General features: G+C 34.5%; 1 protein-coding gene across 2 annotated transcripts in view; it reads right to left on the reverse strand.

The window, feature by feature from the left end:
• Positions 1–19,475, reverse strand: part of PLOD2 (procollagen-lysine,2-oxoglutarate 5-dioxygenase 2) — a 95,998-nt gene that overhangs the window by 45,771 nt on the left and 30,752 nt on the right. For both annotated transcript variants that reach the window (XM_090275653.1, XM_090275657.1), the window contains exons 2-3: positions 15,119–15,210; positions 11,474–11,610 (exon numbers count right to left, since the gene is read on the reverse strand). In XM_090275653.1, the coding sequence (XP_090131779.1) occupies positions 11,474–11,610; positions 15,119–15,210 (229 nt within the window). The remainder of the gene's footprint in view (positions 1–11,473; positions 11,611–15,118; positions 15,211–19,475) is intronic.

Below are 19,475 nucleotides of genomic sequence, written 5' to 3' on the forward strand. Positions count from 1 at the left end.
GAATTTAGGCACACAAACCAAGAAGCAGTCTTTAATAAAAGTCAGAATTCAGAATCTAACACAAGGTTAATACAAACTACTTACTGAGTACACCAAACCATTTTCCCTCAACTTAAATTATATGAATTCTATTAAATTATTAGTGTTTACAATAGAATACTATGCAGCAGAAAGAGAGAAGGAACTCCTACCATTTGTGACAACACAGATGGAACTGGGGAGAATTATGCTTAGCAAAATAAGCCAGGCAACGAGAAGACAAATACCATGTGATATCACCTAGTATGGGAAACTAATGAACAACACAAACAAACTAGCAGAATTGAACCAGAAGCATGTAAACAAGGAGCAGACTGACAGTGACTGGGGTGGGGGAGGGGGGTTAGAAGGGGAAGGCTCTAGTCAAGAAACTAGTATAAATGACCCACAGACATGGACAACAGGGTGGGGATTGACTGTGGGAGAAGGGGCGGGTGGTGTACAAGGGAACAGCGAGAATGAGAGAAAAAAAGGACAACTGTAATAGAAAAACAATAAAATTTTAAAAAATTATTAGTGTTTGCATTACATTGAAAAATAAGGTCCAAATAAAAGGCAGATTTTTTAGTGCTAGTCTATTTTTTTCAATAATCACTTATTCCCCTAAATCAAAATCCTAAAACAGTCTTAAAGTCAGTAACTTGCTATCAAATATAATATAGACACAATCATCAATAGAAGTTACCATTGTAACTGCCTGATGTTTCAATTTAATTTGTAGCCATTCATTATAATTTCTGAAGGTTTCATTGCCTTAGAAAAATTTTGTGGCCACTACAAATGTCATCAATATCTATATGTATTTTCATCACAATTTAGCTTGAAATCCTAAAGTGTATAGATAAGAGTATTATTTTAAAACTCAATAAACTTGAAAAAATATGTAAAAACTGATACCTAAACTTAACGTCTATCATTTCATTGATTTTTCTGGAAACTTTATTCCTCAGTCTATTCACAGAGTCACAATGACTTAAAAAATATGAAATACAAAAGACACTACCTAATATATTTATACTCTGCAATAAGTTCTGTATTCTTGCTACAACCAAAAATTCTTTTGCATCATTTCTTTCTTTACATCAGAGTACCTCACAGCCAAAGGTTTTCAAATATGGTAATTTAATGATTTAATCCCCCAGGTAACAAACAGTAAAGCAAACTAATGCTCTTGAATTCAGCACCAGGTCTTCCTCAAGTCAACAGTCCAGAGGTAGTGCTGTGGCATCTCAACGGAAGAGCAGGGAGACAGCTCCACACGCGGCTCCCAGGCAGACTCGCTCTCCAGGAGCTGGTTAACATGCTAGGATAGTAGTGAAGCATCAAGCAACATTTAATAACTTTCTATATATGAATTATTTTATCAAAAAATATATCATTTCTCATCTCTATAAAAGTAGAAACCCAATAAAATTGTTTAAAACTGCTTTAACAAGAATACTGTAAGTTTATATTGTATTAATGCCTGTGGCAGAGATGCAGCTACCACCCCCACCACGTACATTCACATTCTCATGCGTTTATTTTAATAACAGAATCTCCTGTTACCTGGGCACATGGCCATCCTGCTAAAGACTACTCTGAAGCTAGATGTGGCCACATGAACTGTGCGTGTGCTCCTGTAATCAATCTCCAGGTGCTTTAAAAAGGAATGTGCCTGCCTTCTGCGCTCTCTCCCCCTCTCTCTCTCTCTCTCTCTCTCTCTCTCTCTCTTTCTCCCTTTCATGGTGAACCAGACCTTACAAAACACTTGACATACACACCCTCACCATGTAATCTACTTCTGAATCTTAAAAAAGAAAAGAGGATTAAAAAATGTTGTTAATGTGCAACTAAATGTAGTAATTATCCCTAACCAATTTTTTCTTAAATAGTAAAAATAGGGTTGGGATCAGAAACATAGACTATTTGTTTTTACTTTAAATTAAATTTCATTTAAAATTGTTCTGAATGACTTAAATGTTATCCATCTTTATTTAGCTACAGAAAAATAATTCAAAATTAAAATATATATATGTATTTATGTTTTGTACATAGTTTTTTTCTTTATTCCAGGATCAATAGGCAAGAAACTATTAGTGCTATTAAAACATAATCATAAAGTGACTTATGACATACAATTTGAAGTCTGCCAGATGGGTTTCTAATCCCAGCTTTGCCACTTGCTTTCCATGTAACCTTAGACAAGCCAGTTACTTAAATTCTTTATGCTTTAGTGCTTAATGTATAAAATGGAAGAGAAAGTAGTACGTATCTCATCAAATTAATGTACAAAATAAATAAAAATTAAGAATAATAGATTAAAACAATAAAATTAACAAAAATTAATATTATTATTACTAGAAGGGACTGAAGTAAAGGGGGAGGCAGGAGAAAAAGTCCCTTTTGAGTTTACACCAAATTTTAATTTAAAATAATTTTATTTTTAGCCAGATACATATAGTAAGATAAATTTAAAATCAGAATAAATATGTTTCTAACGAAAACTTCAAACCAATTTTCCTGTTTTTGGTTTTTTTTTTAAATCCTCACCTAAGAACATGCTCCTACTGACCTGAGAGATGTAGAAGGGTGGGGGAGAGATACAGAGAGCGAGAGAGAAACATCTATCAGCTGCCTCCTGCATAAACCCCAATTGGGGCTGGAACCTGCAACCTAGGTATGTGCCCTTACCGGGAATCGAACCTGCAAACTTTTGCTGTACAGGATGATACCCCAACCAACTCAAGTCACCCAGCCAGGACTTCCCTATTTATATAAAACACTGAACTAATCTGACTTCAAAAAATAATATTTACATAAATATATCACGTTTCTGTTTCTCTTATAAGTAAGTACAACTGATGTCCTCAGTATGACCACTTTCAAATTCTGCCTAAGATAATCTTATCTTTTCTAAGAAGGGTACTTTTCTCAAGACTCCGCTGCCTTGCGGCATACCTCTTCAGGGGAAAGGCTAAGGGAGTAAACCCCGACAGAAAATCCGGAGCCGGAGTCCCTAAGGCGGTTCGACGTTGTAGTCAACACCGGCAACTCCTGCGGCGCACCTGAAGCCAAGCTGTATTGACTCCGTCTTTCCCTTGGACCCTTCAGCTGCGAAGAGAGGGGGGGTCTGCTGCATGGGCAACAGCAGACCCTCCATATCACCCTGCCCAGGCTCTGTAGCTTCAACACGGGAGGAGACAGATACCATGTCACTCCCGAGTCGGACTGCACAGCCATTCTCGGCGGTGCAGATAGACTCTTAAGAAGCTACACCATCGTCTCTCGAGACGGACGGCTGCCGACGACGACGACGACTTTTCTCAAGACTACTAGTTGTTGACGTGATTTTTAATATTGAAGATTAGGAAATAAGACCAGTTTTATGGGGAACTGAGCCGTGAGAGACAAGGCAAATAAGCCAAAACATCTGAGACTGAGACTGCCTGACAAGTTGCAGAGGAACCCAGCGCGCTGTCTGGGGATGGAAAAAGGAGCTGATCATGTCACAGAATCATTAGATTGGACACGTGGGCCAAAATGATTTTAAAATGTTGCAGGTAGCATCATGTATTCAAAGTTATAATTGCACTTTTGGAAAGTGAACATTACCTGTCTTTGTAATCCTAGTGAAGGACACAAAATCTACACAGTCAGTATATCTCAAACTATCATATTAACAGAAGTCAATGGATTAAAAAAGGAGATGTGGCAACTCTTACTTTTATAATTTAGTATTTTATAAGAATGCATTACCTGTATAACAAAAAACAATTTTTTTAAAGCAAACTGTGAAGGCAAGAATTTTCTCCATGTAATTCAAATCAGAATTTGATTTTTTTAAAATTTAAGTTTGCTAAAATATTTCCATTTTAATATAGTGCTTTTGTTACTCCTGTGTTTAAGTACTTTAGAAAATTTATTTGCATCAATTTAAAACTTTTCAAAGTTTTCCTACTTAAAACGACTTTGATAACAAAAACCCAAATATTTTTTTTTAATGCACAAAGGACACAAAAATAATTTTCATAGCAATTTAGTCCATCTAAATATGAAGAATAAAATAAAACTTTTCACGCTTAACTGTAGTAAATATTCTGGGCTCTGCAAAATGCCTGAGGTGCTATATCTCCTGTGGCATATTGAGTGCCCCAGTGGATTGGTCAGTGTTCCATCTCCAACAGGTTATTGAAACTTTTATGACCATTTGTCCTCTGTCTTCCCTGTTTCCATGGCACCATTAACCATGCAGTCACCCAAACTGAAAATCTTTCATGCTGTCTTGACCGTCCCTTCCCGTGGCCTCCTCTCATCAAATCTTTTGCCAAATCCTATTGATTTCATACACTTAATCTATTTAGCATTCAAATCTTCTCCACTCTCATTAGAAGACCCTGAACCAGATTAATTTTAAAAACCCACAAGCTTCCACATTACCATCTCCTCGTTAATAAGGATTGAGACCTCTCCTGAAAACCATTCTGTGCCAGTCCCAGACTAGATCAGTGGTTCTCAGTGGGCCATGCGGTCTCTGTTGTAATGACTCAACTCTGCTGTGGTACCAAAGCAGCCACAGGAAGTACGTAAACAAATGGTCATAGCTGTGCTCTAATAAAACTATTAACAAAAACAGGCACTGGGCTGGGCCAGAGTTTTCCCACCCTGGCCTATAGAATAGTCTAAATGAATCAGCCTCACATTAATAATTTTCCATTATATGACCTGTTCTGAAGCCAAACTAAACTGTTTATCTGTCACCATGTCTTAACTCATGTTGTTTCGTTTGCTTATTAGCATGTCTTTTCCAAGTCAGGTCCAAACCATTCAATCTCATGTCGATTTCAAATGTCACCTCCTCTTCAAACCCATACTTCATTGGCATAAATGAAAAAGATTGCTTCCCTCCTTAACTCCCACAGCTCCTTTCCTCTCCCCTTTCACGAAACACTTTCTTTTCTGCTTTTTGTGCTGAGACCAGACTGTATGTTCTTCTTCTGTGTGCCAGACCCACATCTTTATTCACCTGTGTGTTACTCAAGTCTTGTATTTTGAAGACAGTCAATAAATATTTATTGAACAAGTGAATGAAAAAATGAACCCCAAGTTTCAACACAGTCTTCATCATCTCTGGTATAAACTTAATGTAACCTATTAGTGGCAAGAGTTTAAAAGCTTAAAGTCTGATGAAACTGAAGCACACAAGTAGCAACACCCCTTATAATTCTGTCTTTCATCATGTCTTCACCTTAAATACATATCTATTGGGTTGGCTAAAAAGTTGGTTTACTTTTTTTCCATAAAATACAATAGAAGACATAATTTTTATTTTCACCAATAACTTGATTGACTTTGATATTTTGAGAATGCCGGCTGTCTCCTGCATGGTATAAGGTTGATTGTTCTCAACTCAATTAATGTCTCGACTTAGTCACTATCAACTTCAACTGGCCTCCCCGGCCAAGGAGCATCATCATCCAGTGAGAAATCTCCAGACAAAACTTCGCAAACCATTTTTAACATGTTCAGATCAGTCATAGCACCTTCTTCATACACTGCACAAATCTTTTTTTAGCACCTCAGTTGCATTTTTACCTTTCTTGAAATAAAGCATAATATGTCAAGAATGTCACTTATTTTCTTCCATCTTCAATATTAAAATGGCTACACAAAAATTCACCAGTTTTGATGCATTCTAACAAAACTGTTTTCAATGAAGTTAAAGTCAACTAAGCACTACTAGAGCCACCTTATGGGAAAAAACCAAATGAACTATTTGGCCAACCCACTATTTCCATAGATAATAACCACAAACTAATATTATGAAACCACTTTCACCCCACCCCCAAAATGTTGAAAATGTCCACCCAGTTGAACCTGCAGAATAAATTACAATAAAATCATCATGGAAATGATTAAATTTCTACATTGAAAATGATTAGATTATTGTAGGGGTTTTGGAGGAAGCAGAATGAATCAGCTTGTATGAAGTAGGTACTATTTTCAAAATGAAATATTACTGGGAGGACTTTCCTCCAAATGGAATAAAATTTTGTTTCCTGAACATAGAAGTCTTCCTGGGGCTAGAAAGAGGTAGAAGTCAAGGAGGACAGGGTCCAGCTGGAGGGTCATTTCCTCCAGACTGTTTTCTGAGAGTGGCCTGGTACTGGTGTGACACCCAGCAGAGAGGCAGACCAGGAGAGAAGGGTGGGAAGACACCAAACTGCTAATACTGCTGGCTACCTGAGGGACCGTGAGTCTCACTACCTATTGCTGGGTTAGTCTCTTTATTATTTAAATAGATGGTTAATAGATAGTTAATTGAAAATCTCCCCTTAGTTTTAAAATGATAGTTAAATTTAATCTCTGCAACATTAGTACTTTCAAATCTGACACATATTTCCTGCACAATAAGTATTCATTGAGTCAAGAAATAAAGAAACCTTTTTTAAATCCCCAGAATGTATTATTATGTAGCTAAACATTCCAGATACATCATATAGAAAGCTACAGATAGAAAAATGTATCCAGAAAGCAAGGTTTCTATCCTAGTCAGCCTCCCCACCCCTATATTCTGCACTTAAGAGAAACTTAATACATTTTTACTCAGAAAACTAAATTCATGGAGTAAACAATCTGGTTTTAGGAAAAAATAATATAAACATATGTGTGTGTTTGTGTATAATATACACACACACATAAAATAGACAAATAAATGTCATACAAGTGTACCCTATATCAACTCCATATACATAAACACCCAATGTTTCTTTGGCATACAATCTGCTTCTTCCTCATTTCAACATACACACTAACACACTCAGTAAATATTAGGAAGAACACTTGGACAATTAGAAAAAATAAGTCATTCATTTCCTATATAATATCTAAACATATTTCATTATTCTGAATGAGCCAAAAGGCAGTGTAATATATTTAAGTGATAGCTAGTGACTCAGTCTTTCCTTCAAAAAAAAAAAAAAAAAAATCAGTGTGGAAACTGAGAACTTTGATGTGTTTTGGCTTTCCTTCATCTTAATATAGTGAAATGTTGTCCCTCACTAATGACTAGGTTCTTCAAATCTCTACATTTAAATTGTCATCACTGCCAGGATGTAGGAGTCCATCAAATAAATCTGCCACGGTTTGTTAAAATTATAGCTATCATACTTGAATAGCTCTGCTTTCGGAAAAATTTTACTGTCTTTTGTTTAAACAATGTAAGACAATATAAAATGTAGGCATACTGGGTATGTAATCTGAATTATGAGAGGCATAAAATGTTTATTTTGTAAAATAAAGTAAGATAGGGTTTGATTAACTGTAGAAGTAACATATAAATTATACTTAGGACAATTTCAAAATCATAAAAATACTTTCACAATTAGAAAAACAATCCAATAAAGTAATCTTTCACAATTTTCTAAATGATTCAAAGGAGATACGCTAATATTCAAAATTTTTTGAAAACATACATCTTTCTTCCAAATTATGTTCCTTCAGCTTTGTTTGAAAAATTAGTATGAGAATTCCTTGAGAGTGGGATCTGTGTTTACCTCATTTTCTGTAGTGTTAAGTTAAATACTTAGATCACAGTTTGCGCCCAAGACCTGTATACCAAATGCAAAGTGAAAAATCTGTTCTCTGATCTCACTTCTTAAGCAAAATAACACTTAATTAGCAGCCAAAAGAAATAAACATTAGCTCACATATGAAAGAGCAGAACCAAGAGCATCATTTTCATAGTTTCTAATATAAATTCAATTTTTTAATAATTTCAGCCTTTGAGAGTTAGAAACTTTGAATGTTTTCCTGTTTTTATGAGTCATTTAATCTCTCCAAATGAATGAAGAACAATCTTTAAAACTAGTTTCAAAGCATCCACCTTATTTCTCCCTCTTGAAAGTTGTTACTCCATCTTTTAATGCTATTCACTCCTAACTAATACTTATCGATTCCTTGCTATTTACCCTGGCAACATGTAAATCAGATACAGCCCCCAGCTTCGCTGTCTGAAACATACAATTGCAATTCAATTTGATAAGTGAATAGAAGCTAGTAATAAAGGATCCAAGCGATAAGGCACCCACGATAATAACAAAGATTTGTGTGACTAAGTTTTTCAGCCAGTATTTATTTATCCTAGATCAATCTCCCAAACTAGGGTCACCTATAAAACTAATAATGGTTTTATTTTATATTCATTTTAATTCTACATTAACTTTTTATTGTAACACTGACTACCATCCTAGTTTAAGCGATATTCGAGTAATCTTCCTTACTGCTATCATTAGTTAGCAAGAGCCTATTAATTACAGTCAGTTTAGATAATCATCTTTAAATATGTACCAGGAGTTTCTATACACCGAAATGTTTTGATTAGATGTTTTCATAGAGCAAATACTCCTTTTTATGAGACAAATAACCACCCCCCAATATGTCTTTCAGATATTTTATGAATTGGAAGTCTTTCAAAGTAGAGAATATTTGCATTCTGATTAATGGTATAATATTTAGTGCTGTCAAAAAAACAGAAATGTCTGTTCAGTCCAAATTCATATTCAAATAATTGCATCAACTTTTTTTCAACTACTTTTCTTCTAAAGAATTTTCTTAAGTCTCAAATGAAAAGAATAAAACAAATAACCAAAGTTTTCAAGCTTTTTAAAAAATCCTCACCAGAGGATATGCTCGTTGATTTTAGAGAGAGGGAGGAAGAGGGAGGAAGGGGGGAAAAGAGAGGCAGGGTGGGGTGGGGAGAGAGAGAGAGATATCTATGTGAAAAAGAAACATCAATCAGCTGCCTCTTACACACCCCGACCAGAGACCTAACCTGCCACTTAGTTATGTGCCCTGACTGGTAATCGAAGGCACAAGCTTTGGGTGTACCAAATGATGCTGCAACCAACTGAGCCACCCGACCAGGGCAATAACCAAAGTTTTTATGAGACATTTATCTAATACCCAAAAGGATTATTCCACATGCTTATTTTAGGATCTGCACACTGCTAGTTTATATTTTACTGTACTCATCACAGAATAAGTTTGTGGGGATATTCAATATGTATCTATTTACTCACAACTACTCAAACACTTCCTGTTACATATTGGCCCACATATGATCCTAAAAATAAAAATTGGTCATTATATAATAATTAGGTCGATCAGTCATCAGTGTGACTAGCATAAAAGAAATATATGCTTTGGTAAATAATTCTAAAAGTAATGCAAAGTACCTTATTATAAAACTCAAAATACCCAGTTACCTTGTTTAAAATTTTTTACATAACATTTTTTTAACTAATAAAATTGCATTCAAATTAATTAACAAAAGCTATGTAAATGAACTCAAAGGATCACTTTGGGGTATTGGAAATGTTCTAAAATTGAGTACTGCTGATAATTGCACAATTCTGTAAATTTACTAAAAATTATTAAATTTAACACTTAAAATAAGTGTATATCATGGTATATAAATTATACCTCAAGAAAGTTTTTTATTTTTAAAGAAAGTTATTTTTAAAGAAGCCTATCTAAGCCACTAGGCACATAAATCTTTGTATTTTTCCATATAGTGACCCATGCTTCCATAAAACTATTATAGTCGAATGGTCCTTAAAATATCATGTAAGAAATAGGAATTTGATTTATTAAAATTAATGTATTCTCAATTCTAACCTTAACCAGATGTAAGCTTAATTAGGAGATTAGCAATTCTATTATAGAATGGGTATCCTATTTCAAATAATTTACAAACAACCTAATTTATATCTCTATAATTTTCAATTGTATTGATTACTCTGCACATGATGCTTTTTTTTAAGGGTATTGTTTTTTTAAAAAGAGAGAGGAAAGAAAGCTCTAAAGTGGCAAGAATTGTCAACCCCTCTTTTCTTGGCTACTTTCTCATTAGCACTAGGTTTTTCCAGGACAGACAAGGGGGATGATAAAGAAAATGTTGACGATTCTTCTTAGAAAATGGCTTGACTGAGGTTAGGCTGCATGTTTTCATTTAGCTGACTGTTCTCACAAAAGGCATTGTTAGAAATTTTATCATTTGGCTCACTGATATAGTCCAAACACTAACAGAGCCTGGCACACAATGGCCTACCATTAAAATTTTATTGCCCTCTTTTTTTATCAAGCTGGGTCTTAAAGTATCGTCTAAATAAACAAATGCAACCTCAAGCAGTCTTTAGATATCTCTCTGTCTCTCTCCTCATTAGAAACAAATTGGCTCCTTATTAAATCAGTTTCTTCCAAGGCTAAATCTTAAATGAGGGTGGCAGGACAAGGCATGGAATAGGCGGCTAAAGACAGAGCGAAAGTTCTTCCTAACCATCACTGGCTAATATGCGGTAGGTAACTTTTACAAGGATAATCTGCCCCAAGGTCAAAATTGAAATCCACATGTGGTAAATTCAAACTGACCAAAATGATTGTTTGAAGTCCACAGTAATTTTAAACCGAAACCACAGTAGTTTTAATATTTAATCTAAACACTTATTATAAGCTTCCTACTATTTTACCAACTGTAAAAATATATTTAATAATAGAGCCTATAAAAACATTCCCAACACACAAGCTAACGCCAGCTATACCACAGCTCATGTTTGCAAGAATAGGTAACTATAAGCACAACTTAATTTTTTCATAGGAGAAACGAGGAAAATTTTAATACCTTTTAAGTGTTGATGGCACTGAGAATTCATGATGTCTATTTTCATTTGAAAATGTATGCCTTTGTTATTTACAGATTTGCATAAAAAGTATTAGTCTTTTTTCATCTGCAATAATGTGTGGTTTTAGATTTTCACATTGAAAGAGAGATAAAGAAACTTTCCTAAATTAGAGAAGAAAAAGCAAGGGGATTTCAAATGAGCAATCAATACTCAAAACATAAAAATAGAAAAGGTAGAGAAAATGGAAGAAGGTAGCAACCACTAATGACTCGTGACAACTCAACATTATTAAAAACACGTAAGAAAGTAAAGAAAGACAGCAGACACTCAATATTAAGTAGAAGTGGAATAGTATAGAAAAAGATATTTATACATTATAAAAGATATTTATATACCTTTCTTAATAAACACAGTTTTTCATATTTCTCACTTATAATTTTACATGCTCTATCTCCTCCTGGTTGACCAGAATCCCTTGAGTTACCCCCTCAATATAAAATCTCAACAGGATCTTTACTCCATCTCTAAATCAAGATTAAATCATTAATTTCAGGAAAATGTTAGCTCATGCCATGTTTTCTCATTGGTATTTATAACTCATCAAACTTGATCACGTTACATAACTATGTCAGACCATGGTTTATGAGTAAAATTTTTTTTTAAAATGATTCCTTGTGAATAAAATAATTTAATATGTAATCTACACATATGAACTTCAACTTTTTAAAAATAATTTAATATAGAGTTAAAAATCCACAAATTATTTCTCTTACCATTCAGTAAACAAGACAATCAAATCTTCTTGATTGGCATAATGCTCCATAACTTCTTTCATTAATCTCACTTTTTGGCCCCCTCCAATTATATTAATTCCATCACCACCTCTCCACTCTTCTCCTTGACCAAGAACCTATAAATAAAATCAACATTTCATCCCTGAGCAAAATTCAAATGACAGCATCATAAAAACTGGAATTCATCAGCAACTTGTATAGTATTACACAGTAACCACTTATAAACATTTCATTAAATCATGACCCTAAAAAGAAAACAACTCATTACCTAGGTCAGGTCATAATTTTTAAATATTATCCACCCCATAAAATGCTCTTCCCAAATTTACCACTTTAAATGCAGAGTCCAATCTGGCAGAGGGCTGGGGCGGGGGGTGGGGGGGTGTCACAGAAAGTACTTCTCATATGTAACTTCTATTTGTTCAGATTAAAAAGAAAATTAAGCAAGTTTCCATAACACTTTGAATCTGAGAGGAAAGCTATATGATGAACACAAAAAGCCCTTGAGGCTCAGTGACTCTTGAGGGGGCCTGAAGTAATTTTCCTACAGAACCAGAATGGATTGTTCAGGAAAACACAGAGGACATCGAGTCAAACATCTCCTTCTTTACTTTATACATTACCCTCAAAAGCTTACTAGTAATTCATCAATGCAAGAAATTGCCTAGGCATAATTCATCAGAACTAAACTTGGAGCTGTTCTCGTCACTACCTACATTCACCTAAGCAGCTGCCTCCTGAGTTAAGGTACCGTGACTCACCTGGCTGTGAGGGAGCAGGAAGTATTGTCCCCCACACCCCATATACACCTTGCATGACTTTATTCCATCAAAAGAAAGACTAAAGTTCCTGAAATAATGATATACATGAAGATTTGTGAAATTAAGGGGGAATGAAATTAAAAATCAATCAAAGAGGATAAAACAAATTTCAAAAATAAATTATTAGTCCCAATTTTACTTAATATTGAGCCAAATATAAATCTGGCTGACAAAGCCCACCTTTCTAGTTATCACTTCATGAAGGATGGAAGAAAAGGCTAACCAAGAAAACTTGGACTGACATGAATCTGGATTCATAATGCGGTTAGTCAGTAGATGTATTAGTTTTTGCCCTAAAAGTGGCCTCTTCTGTCCCTGGGATTTATTACACTTCCATTTCACAATCTCCCGACTTCCCCAATACTGCACTAATACCAGGCCCAGTGCCTCTGAGAGCCTCTCTGTATAGCGCACTATACTAGACTTGATTCTCTGTTTTCCTTGCACTAAATCAGTGTGTCAAACTTGGGCTTGCATCTGAATCACATAGAGGGCTTGCTAAAACATAGACTGCCACATTCTGCTCCCAGAGCTTGTGATTCAGCAGGTCTGGGGCGGGGGCAGAGGGGGGTGCGCCTGAGAATCATTTTTTTTTTAAATAATTTATTTATTTGTTGATTTTTTTATTTATTTTTTAGAGAGAGGGGAAAGGAGAAAGAGAGGGAGAGAAACATCACTGTGTGGTTGCCTCTCACTCGCGTCCCCAACTGGGGATCTGACGTGCAACCTAATCACGTGCCCTGACTGGGAATCGAACCAGCGACACTTGGCTCGCAGGCCGATGCTCTATCCACTGAGCCACAGCAGCCAGGGCTGAGAATCTTCATTCCCACTTCCCAGATGATGCTGATGCACTTTGAGAACCACTGCATTTTACAAAGGGAAGACAGCAGGAGGATCAAAAACTCCAGGCAGTCCAATAAGGACTGGGGGCCAAGATTTCGCATTATAGCTCTGTATCCTGGGGCTAGTTTTCCTCACCCATGAACACAGAAGAACCTTACATATCATATAATGAATCAACTACATAGCATATATGAGGTCTGTTCAGAAGGTATCCAGCCATGTAATATGAAAAAGAAACATTTATTGAAGAACATACAAAATACAAGAAACATTGTACATAGGACAAGGATGCCTTAATCCCCTTCAAAGTAGGCACCTTGGGATCTCATACAGTTCTCACAATCGCCATCATCTGCCCCACCGTTCTTCCTGAATCTCATCGGTGGTCTGAAATCTTTTCCTTTTCAAAGGTGATTTTAAGTTTGGGAAAAGCCAAAAGTGGTATGGTGCCAAGTCTGAGCTGTAGGGGAGTTGAGTCACCTGGATGATTTGAAGTCTTGCCAAAAACTCAGCACAAGATGTGATGCATGAGCAAGCACGTTGTCACGATGAAGCTGCCAATCACCAGTTGCCTATAGCTGTGGCCTTCTGAAACATCCCAATAGTTTCCACTGAGGAATGTTCAAGCTTAACACAATATTTGATGCAGTTTCATTGCTCTACTCATTCAGTCATTTTGAATGTGATGGCCACACGGTACACATGCTCACTCAATGTGTCTACTGCCCCCACTGACTAGTACAGTGAAGTCGTCATTGTTCACACATGTGCATTCCAGTCCACACTCCTTGGTTGTCAGGTTACATTGATGTTGGACAAACAATTCTCGCTATGTAAACAATGGCTGGACTTTTTCCAATAGACCTCGTATACCATATATAAAGTTCCTAACACAGTGCCTTACACATAAGAAACACTCCTTGCTCTCCCCAGCCAGAACCTTAAAGATTCCCCTCATTGGATTTCAGCATTATTTTACCCCTATTTTTCTGTTACTCCCATTGTGCCTCTATCCTAACAAATTTGTATTTTTCATTTATCCTGTACTAAACATCTAGTTGTTAACACTAGAGCTCTTTTCCCAGCAAAGTTCAACCTCTTTAGTAGCTGTTCTATATTGATGTCTGTACCTAGTCTTCCAATGGTAGCAAATTCGACCTTCTTTCTATATTACATACTGGACCAGCTCTGTTTTTCCTTAGGTAAAGCTACCCACCTTTGTAAGGTTTGTTTGTTTGTTTTGTAAATGCGTTAATTTATTTGTTTTTTTCATATCTGGGATTCCTCATTTTCTCTTATCTGTGGGGAAAAACCTGGCTGAAAGACCCTTATTTATATTAAAAATAAATAAGAATAAAAAAAGCCTTTCACAGCTCAGTTTACTAGTTCTACCAAATTCCTCAGGTTTCCTCTGATCATTTACCAATGAGATAGTCCCCTGAAGATGTCTTCTAAAACCTTTTTATATTTTTATGTTTCCAAACTCCTCTAAAACGAACAAAAAACGGGAAAAGCAATTCTCCATAATGGGACAGAAAAGGCATACCTTTCACCACATTTGCAATTCTCTGTAGATAAAGTAATTAATAGTATGGCAAACAAAAAATATTACTGTCAAATCTTAATTAGGTTGTGCTTACAAGTGACCCTCCAAAGAAATGTAAATATAAGACTACATTAAAAGATTTTTCTGTTATTTTATAAATGTGTTTCTGCAAAGCATTAGCAAGTATTAAGAAATTAATACTTGTGAATTAATTTTTGAGTGGCAGAGTATTAATGAGGGCAAAATGTATCTTTAAAACAATCAAATATATATAAATTTTAACAGCAATTATGTAATCAAATTCATCTTCCTTCTATGGATTGCAGATTGTGTTGCTGTTGTTATTATTCTTATAAAAATGTACTTTAGGCACATATTTTAACATGTCCATGAATTAAAGATAGACCATACCTTCACAGTATAATTGAAGTATTTGGCTGACTGCATAAACCGATGAAATCCATCACTTTCTTTTGTTGCTACAGTTATGACTAATAATTTATCTGCAAAGACAGAAGGAAAAGACATAAGGTGTTTTACCAAGAAAGAAATTAAATGCTCCCACTTTACAATGACCATAGCAATTTGAAATCTCATGCACTTATGGAAATGCTCTGGTTTGTTAATCTACACAAGGACTAATGAAAAGCCACTGAAAAAAGGCAATTCAAGCCGGTGATACTACTGCCAAATGACGAACCGTCGAATAAAAAATCATTTTAACGGCAAGAAAGTACATTAATGTTTTTGGAAAAGCATGCCCTCAACAGAGAATTTTAACACTAAAAGAAACACTTCCATAAACTACACATTTTTACCTGTAAAGATAGTCTCTCCTAGATATTATCTAATCAACCAGACTCACTGTCACCTACAAATAATTACTGATTTATTACACACATCAGTGAAGTCTGGAAACACATTTTATGTACAAAAAGAAAAGATCCAATCATGAGACTGATTGTAGTTTTTTTTTAAATAAATTATGATACATTGGAAGCAAATATTTAGAAACAAAACCTTAATTTTTTTCTTCCTATAAATGAATTGTTGCATATGAAAAGTCTGTAAAAACATTTACATCACCTTCATTGGCTTTTTCTTTACTTTTAAAGAATAAAAGGAACCAAAATCTGTACTACTCTAGTACATACAGTTTTTAGTCACCATTTTATTATAATGGATTATTATTTTAAATCTAATAAAATACTCCCTCTTTGTAGACAAGTAAATAGATTTAAGGAGTCTTTTCAAAATACCTATAGAAGCTATTAAAGAGAATGTTTATTAGGAAAAGACACGTTGCAAACTACGTAAAAGAAACAACTGCATCAGCAAATGTCATAGGTGTTAGGACATTTTTTTTAACCTGAGGATACAGGTTAAAGTAGAGTAAGAAAGCTAAACTAACACTGGCACTAAGCTATATGATTTGATTCTCACTTGACTGTTATAAGTAAGAAAAAAAATTCAGAAGGTCTTAAGTGTCTCCTAAGCAACAGACAATCACTGAAAATATCATTAATGTATTACAGGAATCAAGTTAAAACAATTTAATATGACTCAAAGTAGTCACCAAAATTTAAAAATAAAACTAAAAAAAATAAGTGCAGTAGACATAGAGAAGTAATAAATTCACTCATTAGTCAACGCAGAAAAGGAAATCATTTTCATGAAGACAAATATTAATATTCTTAGTTTTTTTTCTGTTGAGGCATTTATCACATAATATTCACCATTATGAAAAATAAATATTCAAGGAAAAATAAGTAATTTTTATAAAGTTGTTAGGCCCCAAGTAAATATATTTTAAATATTTTTCAATTAACTATTCTTTTATATTAAAAATATTTCATTTATATTGTTTTAAACAGGAGTTACCAATTAAGAAAATCTGACCATTCACAAAAAAATTTCAAAATAATAAATACAAGATTTTATTTATAAAAGTAAAAAATATGCAGCCCTGACTGGTGTGGCTCAGTGGATTGAGCACCAGCCTGTGAACCAAACTTTGACTCCCAATCAGGGCACATGCCTGGGTTGTGGGCCAGGTCCCCAGTTAGGGTCACACTAGAGGCAATTACACATTGATGTTTCTCTCTTTCTTTCTCTCTCCCTTCCGCCCTATCTAAAAATAAATAAGATATTTTTTAAAAAAGTAAACTACATTCTTTATAAAATCTTTTTTCTCTGTAATATAATGAGCATTTAAAGGTAGCTTTCTTAATTTTTTATACCTAAATCATAAGAATTAGCTACAAGTTTAGATTTTTAAATGGACAGATTTTTATGCTTACCATTTCCAGTATAAAATTAACAGCAAGGATTTCATCATCCTTAAGGAAAAGTAATGTTAGGCAAACCCTTGGGCAGACATATACGTCACCTAATCCAATGACTCAGAAGGCAAAACTAAAAGTATGTAGTACAACAATCTTATGCCAAATAAGGACTCCTGTTGTTTCAATACTGTTGCTGATTACAAATAATAATAAAAATAAATAATTTTGTTAAATGAAGGTGTGTTTAATAACATTTATATAAACACCTGTTTCATCTTCTAATCAGTATCTTCACTGTGATGAGAAATAAGTCTTAATTGGGGGACAGAGAAGAAAGGGCTGACATGCACCACTCACTCATAAGCTCTCTCTGACCAATTCAAGAGTCCAACTTGCTCACCGCTTAGGAAGTGTTCTTGGCAAAAATTTAACCTACATTTCATGTATACATTAGATTTCACTAAAATTTACACTACAAAGTTACCTAAAATGAAAACGAAAGGCAACTGACCTAGAAATCAATGGCAAGCTTGAAAAAAAATGAAGGAAAAATATTATACGATATTAACAGAATTAAGAGATAACACAACCAAAGGTAAATCATGGACTTCAGTAGGGTCAAGATTTGAAAAACTAACTGCAAAAAGGTATTAATGAGAAAATCAAGGAAATCTGAACACTAATTGGAAATTCATTGATATTAAGAAATTATTAATTTTTTAACATGGTAATGACATTGTGTTTTTTTTTTTTTTAAGAGTCCTTATGATTTAGAAACAGATACTGAAGTACTTACACAATGACAGGATAGAGTGTGTGTGATTTGTTTAAAAGTTATTTGAGGTTAGATACAAGGCAATGGAGGAGAAGGAGGATAAATATTTTTAAAGACTGGCTGGCTATATGTGATGACTGTGAAAACTAGATCCCTTTTGTATATGTTTGGAATTTTTGTATATATTTGGAAATTCCTATAATTAAAAAAAAAAAAAAGTTCAACTTTATGCACAATCCCTATCTTCCAACCAGAAAAATGACAAAAATATTCAAATTAAAACTTTATCAGTCTGAATTACCCAAGGAAAGATGAAAACAGAGAGAAAGCAGAAATTTTCTAAACAAACAAAATTATAATTTAAACAACTATAGTTAGTACTTATCCAGTCCATCCAGCACAACTAAAATGATAAAAGTGAGATAGGGAACAGGCTTGAATAACAGGCACCCATCAAACACTACCAAAACCAAACGATAGTGGTGTCATAGGAAAGGCAAATGGAAGCTCAATTGTGGCTAAATGTAAGCTCCATAGCCACTGTCTGACTCTATGAGAAAATAGATTCATACAGTTTGCATGAACAAGAAACATGAAATGAATCTAGAGTGGGGTAGATTAGAACAATCACTTGCCCATGAAAACAACATCATAGAAAAACAACAAAAAGACACTTCTGTAATCATCTTTAAAAAGTCCCACAAAATGCCTATCAGTATAGTAAGATTTAATAAATATTGAAATGGTTAACTATTTAGCTCTCTAAAAAAAAATTCAGATGAATATCAAAATTTCTCCAAAAGTTAAGAAGTTAATTTATTTAGAAAGGTCAAAACAGGCCATGTCTCTCATGAATGCCCTTACGGTTGTGGGGGGAAAAAAGTGTTATTAAGGACTCATTTTTTTCTCCAAATATTTGTTCATAGAAGAGCAGAATTTATCAGTAAATAGTGCTGACCTAATTTTTCTCTCCAAGACAAACAGTGGATTTAAAACAGAAAGTTTTTCTGCTCCTATATCCTGTCTTCAGATGCTAAATTGGCACATAAAAACCATCTGAAATTCAGTCTTAATGACAGGCATTACATTAAGTAACTCAGCACTAGCCCAGCTGCCTTTGATCCCACCACTGAAGAATAAGTTTCCTAACATCCCAAGAAACTTTCTCTACACAGAGTCAAACCAGTCCTTAATTATAAATTTGCAAATACCAAGAAAAATAATTCTACCACAAGAAGCCTGAGTTCATTGTTCTCATTCTGCAACTCACTCATTTTTGTGGCCAGACATGTCCTTCATCTGTAAAGATCAGTAGCTCTCAACTTTACTGAAGGAACATGTTTTCTTAAAATGGTCAACAAGGGCAGGGGCAGGAAACGATTGCTGCAAAAGGACAAATCGTAAATATTTTAGGTGTTCTTGGCCATATATAATTCCTGTTCCAATTCTCTTTTTTTTTTTCTTTCTTTCTTTTTAAACCTTTAAAAAAATGTTTTTCTCTTTTAGTGTTCTGGCTGTCTATACAAACATAGCCATGGGCCAGATTTGTCCTGGTGTCATAGTTTGCCACTGTGGTTGGCTGTATAAATATGAAGACAAACTACTCGAGTCCAAACCCCAGCTCTAAGACCATTTATTATTTGTTAGAAATTGGTCTGTTAAGCTTTGTGTCTCATCTTTTTCTCATCTTTAGTATGTGTGTAATAAC

The sequence above is a fragment of the Furipterus horrens genome, unplaced genomic scaffold, assembly GCF_987537825.1.
Source record: "Furipterus horrens unplaced genomic scaffold, mFurHor1.1.pri manual_scaffold_1, whole genome shotgun sequence".
Lineage (NCBI taxonomy): Eukaryota > Metazoa > Chordata > Mammalia > Chiroptera > Furipteridae > Furipterus > Furipterus horrens.